Consider the following 18,939-nt stretch of genomic DNA (forward strand, 5'->3'; position numbering starts at 1 on the left):
AGGGCTGGGACCTGCCACGTGTCTCTTTTCTTTTAGACATTCATCCAATCGCACTGGTAGGCAGTGGGGACAAGTCTTCAGCTTCTAAACATAGTTCATGTCTTAATTCAAATACAGCTCCCGTTTGGCTTTATCAGAAGCAACGCCCCAGTATTTTTGTCAGTAGGGACAGGGGTCCTTTTTCAATGCCTTGGTGTCAACATCAGAATTCCTTAGAGCTTTCTGTCCTTCCTGCATGTGGCTCTCGCTGCACCTGGGCCTCACCTCCCTCTCACCCCTCTCACCCCTCTCCATCTGGGCGGGTGTGGTGGGGGGTGAAACCCTGCCAGGGATCACTTAGGCCCACCTACTCCTTTTCTGCCGTTTCTGTATATTCCATGAAACTCTACAGAGGAAGCCACCCCTTGAGGACACAGATCAGAAGATTAGACGGTTAGTGACAGTTACCCAGGTTCTTCAAGAAAGGAATTTCCATTTATTTGTCACTGTCTTACCTGACATCCTCACCGCCCACCCACATGCTGGCTGCTGACTGAAGACTCTCCCATGGTCAAAAGACCCCAAGCTTTTCTGACCCCGGGAGCCTTATCAAGGTGCCATCTGCTGCTTTGGGAGATGGTGGCCTCTTACTGACCAAGACGTGATGGAGAGCAGGTCCGGCAGAGCCAGGCAGCGGAGCAATGCCTCTCCAACTTCAGTCACGGGGAGCTGGTTAGAAGTGCAGACGCCTGCCCAGAGGTTCTGAGTCAGCCGACTCCGGCAAGGCTAGGACTCCTGCATTTTCATGAGCTCGTCCCCCTCCGCCCCCCAGACGCGGATGGAGGCAGCCTTCCACCTTCGGCTCTGAGGAACCCGTAGAGCAGTGACGAGGCAGTTACCTGCGGAGGAGCAAATCACACACCTTCCACCAACACGCGGGCACGCTGCCCAGCAGCACTGACCCTCGGCCGGGGACGCCTCTGACCCCACGTGAGCCCTCTCCCCACAGCCACCCCACCCCACGTCTCCTGTCCCCACACCACCTATTCTATCATCTCCTAAATAAAGGCGACACCTCTGAACTCCCGGTACGTTAAGGTATGCAGTTATTTTATTTCCTTAGCCTGACAGCATAAACTTCATTAAACAAGAACCTGCAGCTGACAGAACTGACACACAGACCCCCCCGCCGAGGAAGGACCCCTTTCACTAGCAGAGATGAAGTGTCATGTCCGAGATGAATTGAAATGTCATGTCTGAGTGTGATTCCTGCTTCCCACCCCCACCCAGGTAACCAGCCCTAAAGGGAAGATGACCAGAGTCAACAGGGTCCCCGTGAACAGCTAACAGTCACCCGCTGAGATTTTTTATAACTGGCATCTGCAGCAAATGAAAACCACAGGAGGGGAGCACTGGCCACCACTGGGCATTTCTGTGCGTGTGGGGGAAGGTTTGGCAGCCCGAGAGTGAGAATTTGGGAGGAGCTGAGTGGGAGGCGCAGACAGTCTACCTTACTCACACCTGGCCCTTCCGTCCGTAACACACCTCTGTCCCTCGTCACGGACCGAAGTCTGGGAAATGCTAGACCAGTGGTTTTAGCCTGTAACTGGGAATGGCTGAGGCTCATTCAAGTCCAAGGTGGGTGTGGGAAAAGGGGCGCCCAAGAGCAAGCAGGTTAGACAGAGATGCTCAGTACTTAGTCAATTCCAGTTAATGCTACCAAAACTATCCTCATCAATGGCCCGCAGGCCTGGCTCCTCCAGCAGGAGAGCTCCGATCAAGTGCCTGGGTCGGAGGTCTGCTGCTGTGACACCTGTGAGATTACAGCTGGGATGTGGGGAGGTGTGGAGACAGGAGAGGTCAGGGGCCACAATGCTTTCATTACAATGGGTCTCTTGGTCCCCAGGAATGGTCCACTACCACGAGTCCTAAAACGGTCCCATCCCCCTTCCCTACCTGTCAAATGTGCAAACGTCAAAAATAGAATCTCTGGCCCAAGAGAAGGAGAGTGGGAAGTTACGGGTGGTCCACGACCTCTGGCCCCAGCTTGCCCACCTCCTGACTCTTCTACGGCAATCGCACGCAAGTGAAATCACAGCAGTGTTGTGAAGCTCCGTCGTCCTCACCCTTTTCTATCAAAGCCAGTCTGACAGCTCCGTCCTGACCTGCCTGCTCCCTGGGGGCCAAGAGAGTGGCAAAAAACATCAGTTGAGCGTGTGAAAATATGTTGATGGTGTGTGCAGTGTAGTGTTTCCAGATGTCTTCACCTTCTGTGTCCTCCATGGTGGGAGCCCTCCCTCTCTCTCCCCAAGCCCCACACACGCCCCTCCCCCTGCCCCGAGTCCAGGCGCTCCCATCGGCCGGCTTCCAGCACTCATTTCCCGTAGACGCTCTCGTCACTGTAGGCCACGTACAGAAAATAGTCTTCCTCGTGGTTGTCCTGGGGGAGGATGAAAGAGGACAGGTTCGAAAACATCATCGCATTCTCTCTAGGACCTGAGCCTCACACAACCTTGGGAGGGACGTACGGAAGGCATCCTGAGTCCCCACTAAAAAGAGGCCTGAAGCCCAGGGGACTATAGTCAATATCTTGTAATAACCTATAATGGAAAAGAATCTGGAAAAGAATATCTATCTATATACATGTATAACTGAATCACTTTGCTGTACTCCTGAAATTAACACAACATTATAAACCAATTGTACTTTAATTAAAAAAAAAAAAAAGAGGATTGAAGATAAAGAAATAGAAGTGGCCAGGACTCAACTTTGAGCTCTCAAGGTCACAAAAACCTTCATGGAGAACATCACATACACATATCAAGAACACAAACATGACCTTAAGAAGCTCATTCTGGCAAAGGGAACGTAGATACAATGTAACATCTATACTGGACTATGTACCAATAGGGAGTGTACGCTGTGGAATAAAAATCAGAGGTTACTGGAGGAGTTCAGGCAGTCCACAGATGGGACACCTTAAGAATGCAGCAGCCGGTGAACTCCTTTAGGAAATAACGCAGTTACAATCTTTGCTGACACAGCAGGGACAAGTCCTTTACTACAGTTTTCTCAGATGCTGACCGTTTACCAGTTAAACCAAACGAAATCACATTAAATTGTTTTCTCCAACTGAGTTTATCTGTTAAGGCAAATGAATCCGTTTCAAGGCTGCCTTAATTCTTCAATTTCATTTTATTTGGAATTTTGTTGGTCAGAAACCATTTCCTGCTGTTTCAACACAGATGACCCGGCGTTAAAGCGCTGGAGGAAGACAAGTCTAAGAAGAGGATTCAACGGGGCTGAATTTAGTGGGGCTGCTCATTCCCCAAAGGACAAGTGGCATCTGATCTCCCAGGGCCTTCCACTGCCGTGGGAAAGAGGATCCTGGTAACACCGCCTGCCCCACTTCCCAGGTGTGTTATCCACACGCACTGGGACAGAAGCTTGAGAACGCCAGACGGCAGGGCACCGTGCCCGGGACCATTACCTCATACAGCTGGCCCATGGTGGCGCTGGTCGGAGGGATGGTGTTGTTCACAAAGAAGAATAAGGCGTCCTCAGGTCTCAGGTGGATCCTCTTCCGGATTAAGAAGTAGAACTGGCCGACTGGATGAAGGGAGGTGTGAGAAAAGGCAGGCGAGGCGGAAGAAAACACAAGATTAGCAGAAGGATCGGATCCAGGAAAAAATTCTACTGCACCTGCTCCAAAAGGTTCCGGGTGTACCTAACCACCTGGGCAGAGCCGGATCCTGTCCTACAGCTTGAGAAACAAAAAGTGAGACTCACAGGAGCCTGCATCTTCCCTGACGCGCCACCGAGGAGTTTAATTCCTCACTCCTTCCCCACTTGACTCAATTTCTGACCTGACACCTTTGAGGGAATAAGACGAAAGTGAGACAGCCCCACCACCGTCTAAGCCTCATCTGAGACACACTCCCATGCCCGCTCCCACCCCGAGACAAACTGGTGATGGGAAGAGGTCCACTGGACTGCGGGAACCTGAGCTCCATCGCTGAGCCCAACGCTGGGGCCGTTGAGTGTGGTTCAAGGCTTTCCCTTTTTATGGAGCACAGTGCAAAAGTTCTATAAGGCTGATACCCAACAGATCTAACAACCCTGGAGCCAACATATCTACAAAATCTCTCCAAGTGTCTCCCGGATGCAGTGGTTATCCCATTAAGCATCAGTGTGGAGAATGCATGTATGCTCTGCAATTCCGAACAGTACGTACAAAATCCTCTGCAATTCCAAACGGTATCTACAAAATTTAAGTAACAAAAAATGGTAGCTTGAGGAGACAAGATACTTAGCTGAGAATCTCTAAAATGTGATCCTGCCAAGAAACGAGCCTGGTTTTCCTTTCGGAGTAAACTGATAACACAGTAACGAAGCTGAATTTCAAGTGGTTTAAATCAGGGACCTCTGATCTGTCCTTTCAGTCTTTTGCACTTTGCTGCATTTAAATCAAACAAGGTGCAATGACGGGAAATGCTTAAGGGAGGAGATGGGTGATGGAAAGGACTCTGACGTCACCATTCCTGAACCACCTGACTCCCTGGAGAATCCCACTCACTTTCTTCCACTCCCCTCCTCTCAACCTCACAGTCTCATGCATGCAGGAGGGTCTGGGAATGCTCTGCGGGGTAAGAAGGGTCGGGGCGGGAAAGTACGTTACCAGTGAGGTCAGAGGGCACCAGGTACTTCCTCTTGTCCAGATCAGGTACCCTGGCCTTGGGAGCCTTTTCCACAATCACCTGTGAGGAGAGGCAGAGACTGGGAATGAAAACTGCAAAACCCAACCTCGTATTTTTCCGTCCGCATCTTACAGCTGCCCCATCTGAAGTGGGTCTGTCTAGGCCCAATGAAACGTGTGCATTTCTCACTCCCCCCTTACCCCTTACCAAATGTGTGGGGAAATGGCCTTTCTTAGTGAGGCTGTAGTTTTGTGACGGCAAGGACAAGAGGATGGGGAGGGTACGTGATGAAGAGAACCATGATTTTAATTATAAGTTTCCTGTCGGATATACTGTTAAGATATACACCTTCTGGTGTTTAATTAGAGCGCCAGGAAGATCGTCTGGATTCTCTCAGATGGTCCTGAGTAACTGTTAGTTTTATTCTTTCTTATAAATGCTACTTATTAAAGGTACAGATAAGGTGGTTTAAATTTTACACTTTGTCAACATTTTTGAGAATGAGTGCAACTATGAAGTGAATATTAAGTTTTTTCACTTAATAGTGTCTTGAACATATTTTTTACAGTCATTCTCAAACATTTTTGAAATATTAAAACAGTTCTCATGATATTCTTTGATGTCAGTACAATAACTTCATTTACCAATATTGATTATCTGTTAGCATTTTAGGAGATTTTCAATGTCTACATTAAATATTTCTATACTAGTTCAAGTTTCAGAACTGTAGTGGAAAGGAAAATACATGTAAATTTAAAGACTTTTTATACATGTAGATTTATGAAATAAAAATATTTAGAAATTTTAAATATTAATTTAAATTTAAATATTACAAAAATATATTTAGCATTTCTATGTTATATAAATGATATGATATACAAAGTAATTTAAATTATAAATATTTATTAAACAAGTTTTCTCTTGCATAGCACAGGGAACTATATTCAATATCTTGTAGTAACTCATAATGAAAAAGAACATGAAAATGAAGGTATGTATGTATATGTATGACTGAAACATTATGCTGTGCACCAGAAATTAACACACTGTAAACTGACTATACTACAATAAAAGTAAATAAATAAAACAAAAATTTAAAAATTATAAATATTTAAAATCTATTGGAAAACCATCAGTTTTAGATTTTTGGTTTAGAAAATATAGTCATTCTAGACAGAAGGTATGGCAAGTACAGAAAAGTTAAAGAAGTAGAAATAAACACTGGACATGTATGTCTAGTAGCTGTGTGATATTCAATAGATCACTTAACCTCTCTGAGCTTCAGTATTCCAATGAGTAAAAGGAAAATGACAACTTTCAAACTCATCTTGTACGGAATCATGATCCTGATACAATGAACTTGAATAAGTTATGAAATTTTATGTGAGAATGCTTTGTGAATTATAAAGGTCTAAACATAAGGGCTGACTTGGAGAAATCTGAAGCTTTTAAATTAAACAGGACAAATTACCGTAATGAAAAACCTATTCATTTTTGCACAGAACAAGAAATTCTGCACCAGGAAGACCAGAAGGACATGATCACACTTAAAAATAAAAATAAATCTAGGTGCAAAATAAATGACTCTCAGGTACAAAATGTACAGTGCGAGGAATATAAACAATAACTAAGTAACACAGTGACACATCGTAACTAGACTCATTACAGTTATAATTTTGAAACATACAGAAAAAAATCACTATGTTGTGTAACAGGAACTAACACAGTGTTGTAGGTCAAGTATACTTTAAAAACAAACAGACAAAGGTATAGAAAAGGAGATCAGATTTGTGGTTACCAGAGGTGGGAATTGGGGAGGGCGGTAGCAGGGAGAACTGGATGAAGGTGGTCCAAAAGTACAAACTTCCAATCATAAGATAAATAAGTACTAGGGATATAATGCACAACATGAGAAATGTAATTAACACTGCTGTGTGTTATCTATGAAAGTTGCTGACAGCAAGATTTCTGATTACACGATTTTTTTTCCGTTTCTTTAACTTTGTATCTATATAAATGATGGATGTTCATTCAACTTACTGTGATAATCATTCCACAATGTATGCAGATCAAATCATTATGATGGACACAAACTTATACAGTGACATGGATCAATTATACCTCAATAAAACTGGAAGAAAAAAATTAGTAAGAAACACATAAAAATAAAAACTGGAGTAGTGATATGTGAATCAGAAATTAAAAGAAAATATAGGAAGAGCATCAGGAAGAGACCAACGAAGGCCCAGCAACGAGGATGGACAGGAGGCAGCAGGTAAATGGAACCAAAGGTTAGGAGGGACCCTGAGACCTGGCAGCTCCAGCTCCAGCCCAAGAAGGAAACCAAGGAGAGAGCAGAAAAAAAGCGATGAAGCCAAGTGGAAATATGACATCAGGAGGGGAGGGTGGGGTGAGAGGGACAGGAGAGAGAGGCAATCATTAAGGCCTTGGTTTACCAGGAAAATATTTAAGTTTCTGGGAATCCCACCTCTACTCCCCACTTACTGTGGGCCTTGGGCCAGGTGCTCTGCCTGTTTGGTTCTGAATTTTCCTTATCTGTGAAATGAGGCTACTACTCCACAGGGCTGTTCATGATTTTTTTTTTTTTAAAAAAAGACACTCTTTTCTTAAGTTTCCTGCTATGTTGCAGGTTTTCAATACACTGTAGCGTAAAGATAACTTCAAAATCCCACAAAACTCTCAAGGCCCAGGCACAACTCTTCTTTTGGATGGCAGCTACACAGACACATGAGGCGAAACTCAAGTCATGCGAGAGGTCAGGGTACGTGACTGCTTTAATCACACCAGAGGTCCAACTGGAAAGGGCTTTTAGCAATCATTTACTCTACTCTCTTTTCTGTAAACAAGACACTTGAGCACAGCGAGATTCAGCATCTGCCCAGAACTAGAACCAAATCCCAGAACTCAGCAGAGCTCTTGGTAGGTCAACACTGGAAAGGACACACGCTGAACACGTCAGGAGCAGCTGGGAGGCTGACCACTGGTTCAAACCTATCTGGAGGAGCCATGAGATCTAAGTGATGGTCATAATAGTTTACAAAGTATCAAAGAGGCAAAACATTGAACACCAAACAATGAGCAGAAAAACAAATGGGGGGGGATTGCTGAACTATTCTGGGTGAATGCATGGAAAAGACTGAAATGGAAAGGGCTATTTTGAGGAAATACATGGGAATTTTAACTAGACTTAGGCACAGGTACAATTCTGACTTTGTGGCTTGAAAAGAACTTCTGGAACAGAGCCTCATCCCTAGAGAATTCTCAATAAACAGTAGTCATTTTGCTGACTGTGATGTTTTCCTGGCAATCATATTACCACCTATGAACTCTTGAGGGCAGCAACAGTTTACTTCTCCGTCTCCAATAAACAGTGTGAGGCACACAGTGCCCACTTAAATAATTCTGTTTAACAGAACTGCATTAGAGACTGAGAAACAATATGGCAGGGAGGGCCCAACAGCCAGGGTGGGAATCCCAGCTCTGCCACGCACCAGCCACCTGAAGTCGTTCAGAAGTTCCTTCACTGCTCTGCGTTTCAGATCCTTCCTCTGCAGAATGGGAAGGCTGGCAATGGTGTGAAGATTTAGTCAAGGGCAGTGAGAATACTCCCAGGTGCACAGTAAACCATTAATACAGGCTAGTTGTCACTTTTAAGTCTTCCTTTAAGAAAGTAGGATGGGTTATCACCAGACTTGAGGGACAACTTTGAAAGCAGTCGTCCAAGGTCCAGAGACTAATTTGTGAAGGATCTTTTCCTGGAGAATAGGGCTAGCTCTCCCTTTTAGCTGAAAAACCTTTTGTATGTAATTCCTGGGGAATGAAACAGCCCCAATGTCTCCTCTACCTTATAGCAAAAGGACTGCAAGGGGTCTACATGGCCACGGTTGCTTCTGCTAGCTGTGAGCACAGGAAAGTTAGACGAAGATTGGAAAGGCGTCCCAAAGAGAGCACCATCCGATCATCGCAATTCCTTTACCTGTAAAATTGTAAGTAATATACATCCTAACGTCCCTGCCCGAAGATAAAGAGGAAAATCCTCAAAGTCCCTAGTCCTCCACCTCCCACACTCAACGACTGTTGCTCCCTCCACTCCACGTTAAAGTCTCCGGCCTTGCAATCTGGCTGCGCAGCTACATTCGAGAAAAGCCAGGCAAGTGGCGGGGGAGGGGGTGACGAGCCAAACGCCCGGATGCAGAAAGACACCTTAATGTTTCGTCTCTGTTCCACCTCACTGCCTGCACTAGCTCTAACGACACAAACCAGAGTCCAAAAACCGAGAGAAAAAGGCCCCAGTCCTTCCTTATTGTGTCCAGGTAATGTGCTCAGGGTAAATACCGGAGGAAGGCTGGCTGCCCCCACACACACTGGAGCCAAGAAGGATGAGGCAGCCTGGCTGCTGCGCGGAGAACGTGACCTTGTCTTCCGGGCCAGGCCGGTCTTGTGGCGCCCCCTCCCTCCCTAATCCAAACAAAATAAAAGAAAAGATCCACTGCCTTCCAAACACTTCCCTCCCAAACCCCAAGGCTCCGAGGGCCAAAGTCAATTTGGTGAACGGAGAACCATCCAAGGCGGAAATGGATGGGAGCAAATCCACCGCATCTGTTCTTCCCAAAACAATTTCCACGCAGTCTTAAAGGCAGCAAATACATGGCGCCAAGCTCTCACAAAAGGGCCACATTCTGAGCGCATCCCAGCCCACACAGCCTCCGGATACTGCTGAGTCACTCAAACGTAGGCTCCGCTCTAGAACTGCGGTCAGCTGGGAAGATGCGGACGGGCCCAGGGCACACGGCGTGTCGAGCGGTGCGCAGCCCGAACGTCCACTCCACCGGCTGCGGCCGCCGAGGGGCCGCTCAGGGTCAGTACTTTTAGGGACCACCCCCTTTCCGGGCGCCTCGGGGCAGCCACCACGACCCCCCGCCCCCAGCTCCCCCTCCCCTCCCCCTCCCAGCACACTCACAGGGACCCGGTCCGGGTATTTCTTCCGGATCTTTTCCCCCTCCTTTTTCCGATACTCAAAGGGATGGTCCTCCTTGTACTGGAACTTCATGATGGGCCGCAGGGCTTCCGCGATGCCCGCACGGGGCCTGCCTCCTCGCGGACGGGTGCGTCTCTTCCCGTCTTGACTCCCTCGGCCGGATCGCGCGGGGTCTCCGAGCCGCTCCGGAAGGGCCAGGCCCGCGTGGCGCCGCCGCTGCGCGGAGCTCTCAGCGGGGGTCTCGGGCCCCCGGTCCGGCGGCAGGGACGGCCAGGTGCACAATCCCCGGCGGCTTCCCCGAGCGCTGCGGGCACAAAAACAACCCGGCGGCGCGCGGGCCCCGTGACGTCACGAGGCCCCGCCCCGCCCCGCCCCCGCGGCCCGGGGCCCGAGAAGGGGGGTGGGCGCGGACCCCGGCCGCTTCAGTGTCCTCGCCGTCTGTGCAGACTGTGCCCTGACTCCGGTTCCCTGCGAACGCGAGCAATTGTCCCTTCTTATCTGATCGTGACTGTGACATTAAAGGTATTTTTAAAGCAAACAAAAAAGATGTTTCTAAAGAGGTCTTCCCTCTCCTCTGCCATTTCTTGGTTGGGCCCCAACACACATACAGATGGCGAAAATCAGCTTTTCCCCAGCTCGTTGGGATCTGGAGTCTGGGAAAAGGCGGGGTGGGGGTCCTGGGGCTCCTCTGGCCAATGCAGAAGTGGCCCCCTGCTTGCATTTTGCTCTCTGCTGCTTGGATTGCACTCACGCTGCGCCCTGGGTGCCAGGCTGGCTCCCCGCGACCGTGACCCCTCCTTCACCACGCTGGCGTCATCGTGTTTGGGTCGTTGCCGCAATTTGCTCCTAGAGCAGCAACATAAACAGAGCATGACTCAGGGATTTGATGAGACGTATAAGCTGAAGGGCGTGAGGAGGTGGAATCAAGGTCCAGAGAAGTCATGTCAGTCAAGACTACGACGTGCCTCACTCAGGCTCGAACAGAGCAATGATTTACTGTCTCCTGTTTACCCAGAAGTTTTATCTGTCTTCTGGAAAAAGAAAATGTCCAGCGATTCAGGCGATGAACTCAGTACTCCTCGAAGATTCTTGATTCTAATGCAAAAATTCACCTGAGGAGACGACTCGTCTCCTAACGCGAATAGAACGCGCCACCGGAAGGGTGGTGGGCGACAGGAGGGTGACCCAGGTGCCAGCGTCGCCTCCCTCTGGCCCTCCCCTTTCCCTACTAAGAACCAAAGGACTACGGCCTTTCCAACCACTGCTAACAGTGATTCCAGTGACCTGTAAGGGAGGGGCAGGAGACATTGTGAAAAATAAGAAGAGTGAGGAAAAGATAAACAATGATCTGTGCTTTGCTCTAAACAAGTCCGGGAAGTTCTGGAAAATATATTAGACAAAGGCAGCCCTCCTCACCTGTCTTCTTTTATCAAGATCTCCGGATCTCTGATTCAAAAATCAAACCCACGAAATAAAAGAAACTAAGTTACATTATTGAACAAGGAAAATGAATTGCATAGCCCTACACTTTTTGATGCCAGTTCTCTTTCTCCATGGCATTTTCCAATCCCTCTTATGTACAAAAACCCAGGAAATCTTTTGTCACATTATATCTTTATAATGTTTTAGTTTTTATTTTCAAAATGAAAATCTTAGCTTTTGGCCCCAGTATCGCTGAATCTCTCAAAGGAGTCCTTTAAAATCAATCGAGAAAAGTCATTATGATGTAGATTAATATTTCGAGTATTGTTTTCTGATCAAATCTACTGGAAACAATCGCAGCTAGTTTAAAGCTGATTTTAACTTCAGTTTTAAAAATACCTAACCACAGTGGCAATTTGTATATGAAAAGTTATTTGGAGATTAATTTTCAGTTAATCTTTCTGCCTTAACGCTTTTCTAAATGCTAATACTTTATCTTAAAACACCCAATCTGTCAACCTCCAAAAGCTTGCTCTTTAACTTTTTTTCCCCACAGCAGGACACTTAAAATATTATATAGGAGATAACTGTTTAAATTAAAACATTCAATCAGATAAAAAATATTTCAAAACAATTTTTTAACCAAAGACAAAATACTGTGTTAAAAAGTTCACATTTCAGGAACTTTCATTCATTGCTGATGGGAATGAATGATGGTATGGCCACTTTGGAAGACAGTTCGGTGGTTTCTTAGTGTCAACCAAAAATTGGCGCTTGCCACCTGCCTCTATAAGGATTGGATCACTCTGGCACTTGCCATCTACCTCTGCTGGAATTTGATCATGAGCCACCAGCAGTCCTGACCTCCAACCCTCCCTGAAAGGAGGTCAGGGTGGAGATCAGGAATGAGGCGCTCTTTGCTCCGGGAAAAACTGGCAGAACAGGCCTTCAGGTAGTGAGATATTTTCAGGAGAAGATTTTATGAGCCCAAGTGCTTGCATCTCCTCATATCTAGAAAAGCACTAAAACCATTAACAGCGACATCTGCTCCTCATGACCAGCAGCAGCCTCTGCCTGTGTGTGTGCTTGACTGCATGCACCCCCTTCACTGAAATCATATATAATACTGAGTTCCCCCCGCCTCTTCGGAGCAGTTTCTCAGAGCTAAGATGCTGTCTCCTGGGCTGTAGTCCTCATTTTGCCCCCCAGAAACTTCACCCACAACTCTCACGTTGTGCGATTTTATTTCAGTTGACATCAGGAACCGAAACATACTCTTAGTATGTGATACAGCAATCAGCCCCTTAGTGCAGGGGAGCAGAATTTGCCACCCTAAAAAATATCTCTGGTGTGTTGATTATTCTAAGTTGGTTGTTTTCTAAGAAACAGCACACATGGGGGAGAATTCTGAAAAACCCTTTGCAAGTAACATGTACGTCTGCAAGGAAAATCTTTTTTTTATAAAGGTGTCTCCCTTGCTGTTCCTGGAAGAGGATTATGACCGAATCTCTAAGAATGCTTATTAACAGAGGAGTCAGAGGCTTAAAGCCACATAATAACCTTACCCTTGTTTACTGTGTTTTTCCTGGCAATCTCCGTTGCAGTCTCGCCACCCTTCTGTCTTTAGCCGAGGAAGGTATTTAAGGCAAGGGCTTTGGACGTTTTGGTGAATGACTCAGTTCCCCTGGGTCTCCCCTATGTGTGCGTGTTATTAAACTTCTGTTTGGTTTTCTCCTGTTAATGTCTCGTGTCAATTTAATTCTTAGACCTGCTGGAAGAAACAAGAAGGGCAGAGGAAAAGCGCCTCCTCTCCAACCTTAGCATTTACCCAAAGAAGTTGAAAACTCCTGTCCACCTAAAAACCTGTACACAGATGTTTATAGCAGCTTTATTTGTAATTGTCAAAGCCTGGAAGCAATCAAGATGTCTTGAAGTAGATAAATGGACCACATCGCACCTCGCCAACCTCCAGATGGAAGGAATGTTAGAGAAATTCATGGACAGGTTTTAAAACCACCATTATTAACTAGACTTACTATGGTGATTGCTTCACGATATGTGCGATACCAAATCATAACATCGTACACCTGAAACTAACATTATATGTCAATTATACCTTGATAAACATACATAAATAAAACCACCATTATTACTCAAATCCATTATTAATTAGTCTTTAATTTTATCTCTATCATTTCTAGGAGGTAGAGAGAAACAGCTCACTGACATCAGAATAACTATAATAAAACCACATTTCATTGTGTATTTCTCTTCTTGATATTATTCAGTGGCCAGAGATTCTCTGTAGTCTTTGGAGAAAGTTCAAATTCCTCGGTAGAGAAATGGAGGACTTAGGATCTGACCCCTGTTTATTTCTCTAGCGTCATGTATAGCCGTTCCCTATTTTCTGTTCTCTGTTCCAGGCACATTAAGTTACTTAAACTACTTTTTGCCCTAATAGTGCCCTTGTTTCTGGCCGTTGGATATTCTCAAAATATCTTCCTGTGAAAACATTTTCTCCTTTTGTTTTTTTCCTAATTCCTACAAATCATTCAGGATTTAGTACAGGCATCACCTCCTCCAGGAAGCCTTTCTGATTTCATGTGCCTGGGTCCTTTCATCTCCTTTCAGTGGGCTTCCAAAGCTTTGTCTGCTGCTTGTTCTTCTAGCACATTCTATAATTATGTGTTGTACATCAGAAAAACTTATGCCTATTACTTCTCATTGTTTTTTTGGTGGGGGGAGGAGAGGTAATGCATGATTTTGGAGGGAACTCCTGCTCCCGCTGATAACCACACTGTCCCTCTAGTGGAATCCACTGATCATCGACCCTCACTGCCTTGGCCATCTATACGGCCATGTCATTTTGAGACTCGTCAAGATCTTTTCCTAGAATTTCTCACATGTAAACTAAGAGCAGGAAGCCTCTACTTTGGTGATGCAGTTTGGAGGACATAAGGTCACAGGCTTACGGTGGCCACTGTTTTAGTCTCCTGCAGCCCGAAAGTAGCAGTTCAAGGTGAGAGAGCACTGGGGAGGGAGAAATTCCTCCCCTCTACCCCTCCTGAGTTCTTGGGGCTGGACTAATAATAAAATTGACACAAGATGGATTAATGGGAGAAAAAGAAACAAATTTTAATTTGTGGGCACAGAGGTCTCAGAGATCTAAAAATGGCCAAAGCAGTCAGCTTTTATACCTTTTAGACAAAGAAACAGTACATTTGTGAGAAATTGACAAGTCAAAGAAACTTAGGTTTGGGGTACGCAATTAAAGAAGAATCTGAACAGAGCTTGGGCTTGGGGTAGTGAATTAAAGAGGCGGCCAGGTTTGCTCACACAGCCTGCTTGTGCCTGAGTCTCCTGTCTCGGGGGAGGAGCGCCCTTCTTCCTCCTGATGCAGGGGTGCACCTTTCACGTGGGAGATTCCCTTCCTCGCTCAGGCAGACAAGGATGAGGCTCACGGTGTCTCTCTTGCATCAGCTGTTTCTTAAGTAACTTTAATTCAAAATCATATGTCATTGAGGCGTATTTTGGAGCTGCCTGTCCTGGCCCAACAACAGATAAAGAAGATAATCCTCAGAGAGGCAAGATAGATAGATGGGGATGAAGACAGATGTATAAAGAATTAGAGGCAATTGTAATGGCATTTAAGCCCCTAGTTTGAGGCAGTCTCTCACATTAACTGTGGGATCTGGCACTATCTCTGCTTTCAGGAAGCAGCCCCCAAATGAGGAGGTAAACCAAGAAAGGAAAAGGCATGGCGTGTAGAAAACAAGATTCAACACCGAAGGGATGAAGGTAAGCTACAACGTAGTAAAAGTGATTGATAGTTATTAACGTAACTAATATACATGCTTTATATAGACTATGAGTATTTTTATTAACCTCCACAATCCTCACTTAATAATGTAAGGCATGTGTCCTCATTTGATGATCATTTTACAGCTTAAGAAATTGAAGCATAAAACGGTCAAGTCACTGTACCGGGGCTGGACAAGGAATAAGGGAAAGGACCAGGATTTAAACCCATACAGCCTGGTTTCACGATTGTAACCATTCAGTAGGCTTTTCCCTGCCTCCTATTATACTCATCCAATCAAAATTCTGATACAAGTATATTTAGAAAATAAGGGGCACAAGGAATGTTCGGATGTGTTGTGGTCACAAAGGTAAGGACGGTTGTGAAAAGGGCTACGTTTTTATCTTCTGTGATGACAAGTCCATAGATAGTGCTCCGACCTGAAAGTAAAAATCAAGAGTAGCAGCACATGCACAGTATTTGGAGAATTACAGATTTTTAAAAAATCCGCTAAAATGGAGGGATTATGTGTGCGTGTGCGTACATAAAAGATGCCACTTTTCTTCAGGAGCCTTGGAGAGCGATTTGACTTTTTCAGGTATGAATGTATGCATTTGATTTAAAGGAATACAAATTAAATTAAAAAAAACAAGAGCAGGGAAGATTTTTCAGTTTGGTGTTTGAAGTCTGAAGCTCAGTCACTCCACTCTCTGCTAATTACATCACTCCTCTGCAATTCGGCCTCCGGAGCTGACAAAAGGGAGCACGTGGTTTGCAGAATTAAACAGTGCCCTGTTGCGCTGCAGGCATCCACAGGGCTATGATTACTTACTGATTATTTGACGTCTGATGAGCTTTTGTCCCCTTTGAATTGGATTTGCATTTATTGACTTTGGGCCTTACTGAGTTTGGATTTACAACCCTTGAGGGGAGGAGGGGCAGAGAGTAATCAACTTTACCAGCCTTGGTAATCAGTATTAACGTTGGAGGGGAGAGCAGGTCCTAAATCCAGTGCCAGAGGGTGTGCCAGAGACACTCAGCATAGGCAAGTTTGATATGCAAACTGGGGCTCAGGAAAGGTCCGACACTCAGAACATCAGTGTCATTTGTGAAACAAGGACACTGAGAGCCAAAGGGCAACATGAACAGTTGAAGGATGAGTGCTCTCCGGAGGCAGACACGCAGGGAAGAGGCGTTACATTTAGTCTGCCGAACTTCCTAACTTTCCTATCACCGTGCTTTTATGAAAGAAATTGGAATTTTGTCTTTGGGGTAGTTAACAGCCTGTCTTCTACACCTCACTTCCTTATTCATCCTCCAGTGGCAACCAAGGCCTCTCACAAGTGACGTGGTCTCTCTTCCCGCTTCAAAAACTTTCAGTAGCTTTCACACAGTGCCGGAGAAAGACCAAACCGCTCAAGCCCATGGGTAATGCTTTCCGTAAAAAGATGCCAACCTGTCTTTTCAAATTGACTTATTTCTATCACTCTTGGAATTTTTAACATCCTCCATGATTCACATTCTCATGTCTCCTTTCTTTGCTCATAGGCAGAAAACGCACTTACAATGTGCATTCGATGTTTAAAATGTTATGTCCCTTCAGACTTCAACTCAGACTCGACCCCTTTCAAGACACCCTTTCCAAACTCTAAAGTTATGGGGAATTTGGAGGTGGGAAATACTGCAATTCTGGCTTCACCGAGGTGGAGGGGCCAACAGGACACCAGCCAACATTATTCAGACACAGCGTGTAAGGTATTTTCCACAGTTGAAGGCTCGATGTATCTTGTGCAATCCATAAATCACTGAAACTGTTTTCCCAGCCAGCCTGTCTAAGGACAGACTTCCCACCCTGGCGGGAACTGCCTTCCCGCCAATCTACTCACCCAAAGAAAAGAAAACAAAACTTACTGTTTCCAAGACTTTGCAGTTTTTCTCCCTTGGCTCATAAATGTGTTGTATAGATACCATCTTTGCTTTATTTCCAGGCTCTCATACACAGATAAACTCCTCATGTGTTAACTGATCAGACCCACTGATAAAGCTCTGACCGGCCACCCCTACAAGGCCGGGTCAGCAAGGTTCTGTGTCCAGCTCCTGACCTAGCCTTGGACCAGAAACAAGGCGCTGCAAGGTATCCCATACTGTTCTCTTTGCCTCCAAACCAGAAACAGAAAGTCATCAGAGCCCAGTCTATCTTCTCTCAGACCCACTGTTCCCCAGAAAGGAGGGCCCGTATCATCCTTGTGTAAATTGGTAGATGCCCACCTCTCAGGACCAGGAGCTCCATGCTGTCAGAGTCATGGCCTCCCGTTCTGGAGACACGGACACGTCCTTTCAGATGCTGACACCGCACTGGACACAGCCCTGATGGTAGGAGTTTCAGTTTGGGCAAGTAAAAAGTGATTTAAAAAAATGTGTCCCCCGCCAAGTATAATCACCCCAGGAAACCAAATGGAAGTGTAGCGAATGGATAGTGTGCACGTGACCTCCGGGCTGCAGGAGGTTTATATACACTTGTGTCATTTGGACTGAGAAAGAGGTGGGAGAGAATCTTCACTGCTTAAAATAGACCTTCTAAGTCTAGAACAATGGTGCAAAAGTCGTATTTCCTTACCATTTGGTTATTTTTTTCAGTTTGCGCCTAGCTTAGAGTTCTGCCGAAAAGAAGAAATAATTGTCGTTGAGTTCATTCCCATCACCCTCCACCTGGCCCCTGGTTCATTTTCAAGCTCTCATCACCTTTCACTAGGATTTTTACAATAGGCTCCTGGCTGCCAGGAAGACCCACCATCTTCATATTTCAGCTCAGACCTCAGACTTTTCACCGGTGTCTTTATAAAATTTGGATCACGTTATGGAACTCTTCCGCTAAGAAACTTGCATCACTTTGGTCTTCAAGTTCAGTGTCCGAATTACTCAGCATGAGGCTCAACAATGTGATGCTTGTCTCGTTCAGCTTACACAATCCCTTCTTTTTATTTACAATGCATAATTCATCCTAAACTACTATATACTAAAGGGAAGAAACTAGTAGAAAGTGGACAATTAGGGAATAAGCAGGAGGAAGGAGGATGCAGAGTTGATGATCTCGTTTGTACCCATATATATAAATATACATTTTTACTTGATGGCTTCCAAACTCTTGTCCTCCTATCCAGACCCCGGAGTCCCAGATGGGCAAATCCAACAATCTCTGTGCCATTTCCAGTGGCTTATTTTATAACCAGTACAAAGGTCCTATATGGATTTTTTTCCCTCACAAATTGAGAATTTTCTTCTTCAATCTCAGGGACGATGAGTTTCCTCCTCAGCACATTTGAACTTTCCTCGCTGCTTCCATGTAGTAGACCTTGATCTCAGAGGAACTTGGTTTCTATTTTGCCACCAAATGCCTTTCCTCCATTTTAGAAATCGTTGAATTTAATTTCCCCCTAAATCGGGTCTCCGCAAGTCTTTCCCATCCTAAGAAAGAGCTCCACCTTCCGCAGATTGGCTCAGGTCACTCACTTAGGAATCATTTCTCACTCCCTTCCCTTCCTACAGCTCCCCACCCAGTACATCCACAGGTCCTGACCATCCCATCCCCCACATTTCTTTCAGTCTGCAGCTCTGCTCCGGAGTGTAGACTTTGGAGTGCAATCAGTTAGCTTCACTGAACCAATATTTAAAGTTTGAAGGGTCAATATGAGGAAAGTTAAAAGGGGTTTAAAAATTGGAGAAGAGTGGTGCGAGTGATCGAGCTGATGAACAGATGCCTTGGAGTAAAGAAGCCAATCGAAGTGGCTGCCAATCATGACAAAATGGGAGGGTGACGGGAAGGGAACGCTGGGTGTGACTGAGGAGAGGGTCAGGGTGGGAGGAAGTGTGGCAGAGAGAGCTCTTTAGAATCAGATCCTTACAGGCAGGATTCCTTCTAAGATCTTGTTATACCCGAGGACGTTTTAACTTCTCATAAGACTGTAGTATCTTGAAAGATGAAAGGGCCTAGGATATTTTATGGAATATGTGATCACAGATTCACTTGGTAGTGGCAAAACCAA

The 18,939-nt window shown here is 45.6% G+C and overlaps 2 protein-coding genes across 2 annotated transcripts in view; one reads left to right on the plus strand and one right to left on the minus strand.

Annotated features, from left to right (window-relative positions):
- Positions 1–1,068: 1,068 nt before the first annotated feature.
- Positions 1,069–10,019, minus strand: GABARAPL1 (GABA type A receptor associated protein like 1). Its single transcript, XM_072954184.1, has 4 exons — positions 9,658–10,019; positions 4,658–4,736; positions 3,470–3,588; positions 1,069–2,419 (listed from the first exon to the last, which is right to left on the minus strand). The coding sequence occupies exons 1-4, from the start codon at positions 9,745–9,747 to the stop codon at positions 2,354–2,356; spliced, it is 354 nt and encodes a 117-aa protein (XP_072810285.1). The 5' UTR covers positions 9,748–10,019; the 3' UTR covers positions 1,069–2,353.
- A 4,842-nt stretch (positions 10,020–14,861) lies between these two features.
- The window catches only part of OLR1 (oxidized low density lipoprotein receptor 1), a 28,597-nt gene continuing 24,519 nt past the window's right edge, over positions 14,862–18,939 (plus strand). Inside the window, exon 1 of the mRNA XM_072954280.1 lies at positions 14,862–14,895. The gene's annotated coding sequence lies outside the window, so the exon portion shown is untranslated. The remainder of the gene's footprint in view (positions 14,896–18,939) is intronic.

Source organism: Vicugna pacos, chromosome 34, assembly GCF_048564905.1.
Source record: "Vicugna pacos chromosome 34, VicPac4, whole genome shotgun sequence".
Taxonomy (NCBI): Eukaryota; Metazoa; Chordata; class Mammalia; order Artiodactyla; family Camelidae; genus Vicugna; species Vicugna pacos.

What these genes read in the sequence shown, in the direction of transcription:
- GABARAPL1 (XM_072954184.1), bottom strand. Translation starts at nt 9,747, where the DNA reads ATGAAGTTCCAGTACAAGGAGGACCATCCCTTTGAGTATCGGAAAAAG. An exon ending in AATACCCGGACCGGGTCCCT is followed by an intron (nt 4,737 to 9,657) that starts GTGAGTGTGCTG and finishes CTCTCCTCACAG; the next exon opens with GTGATTGTGGAAAAGGCTCC. An exon ending in GGTGCCCTCTGACCTCACTG is followed by an intron (nt 3,589 to 4,657) that starts GTAACGTACTTT and finishes CCCTTCATCCAG; the next exon opens with TCGGCCAGTTCTACTTCTTA.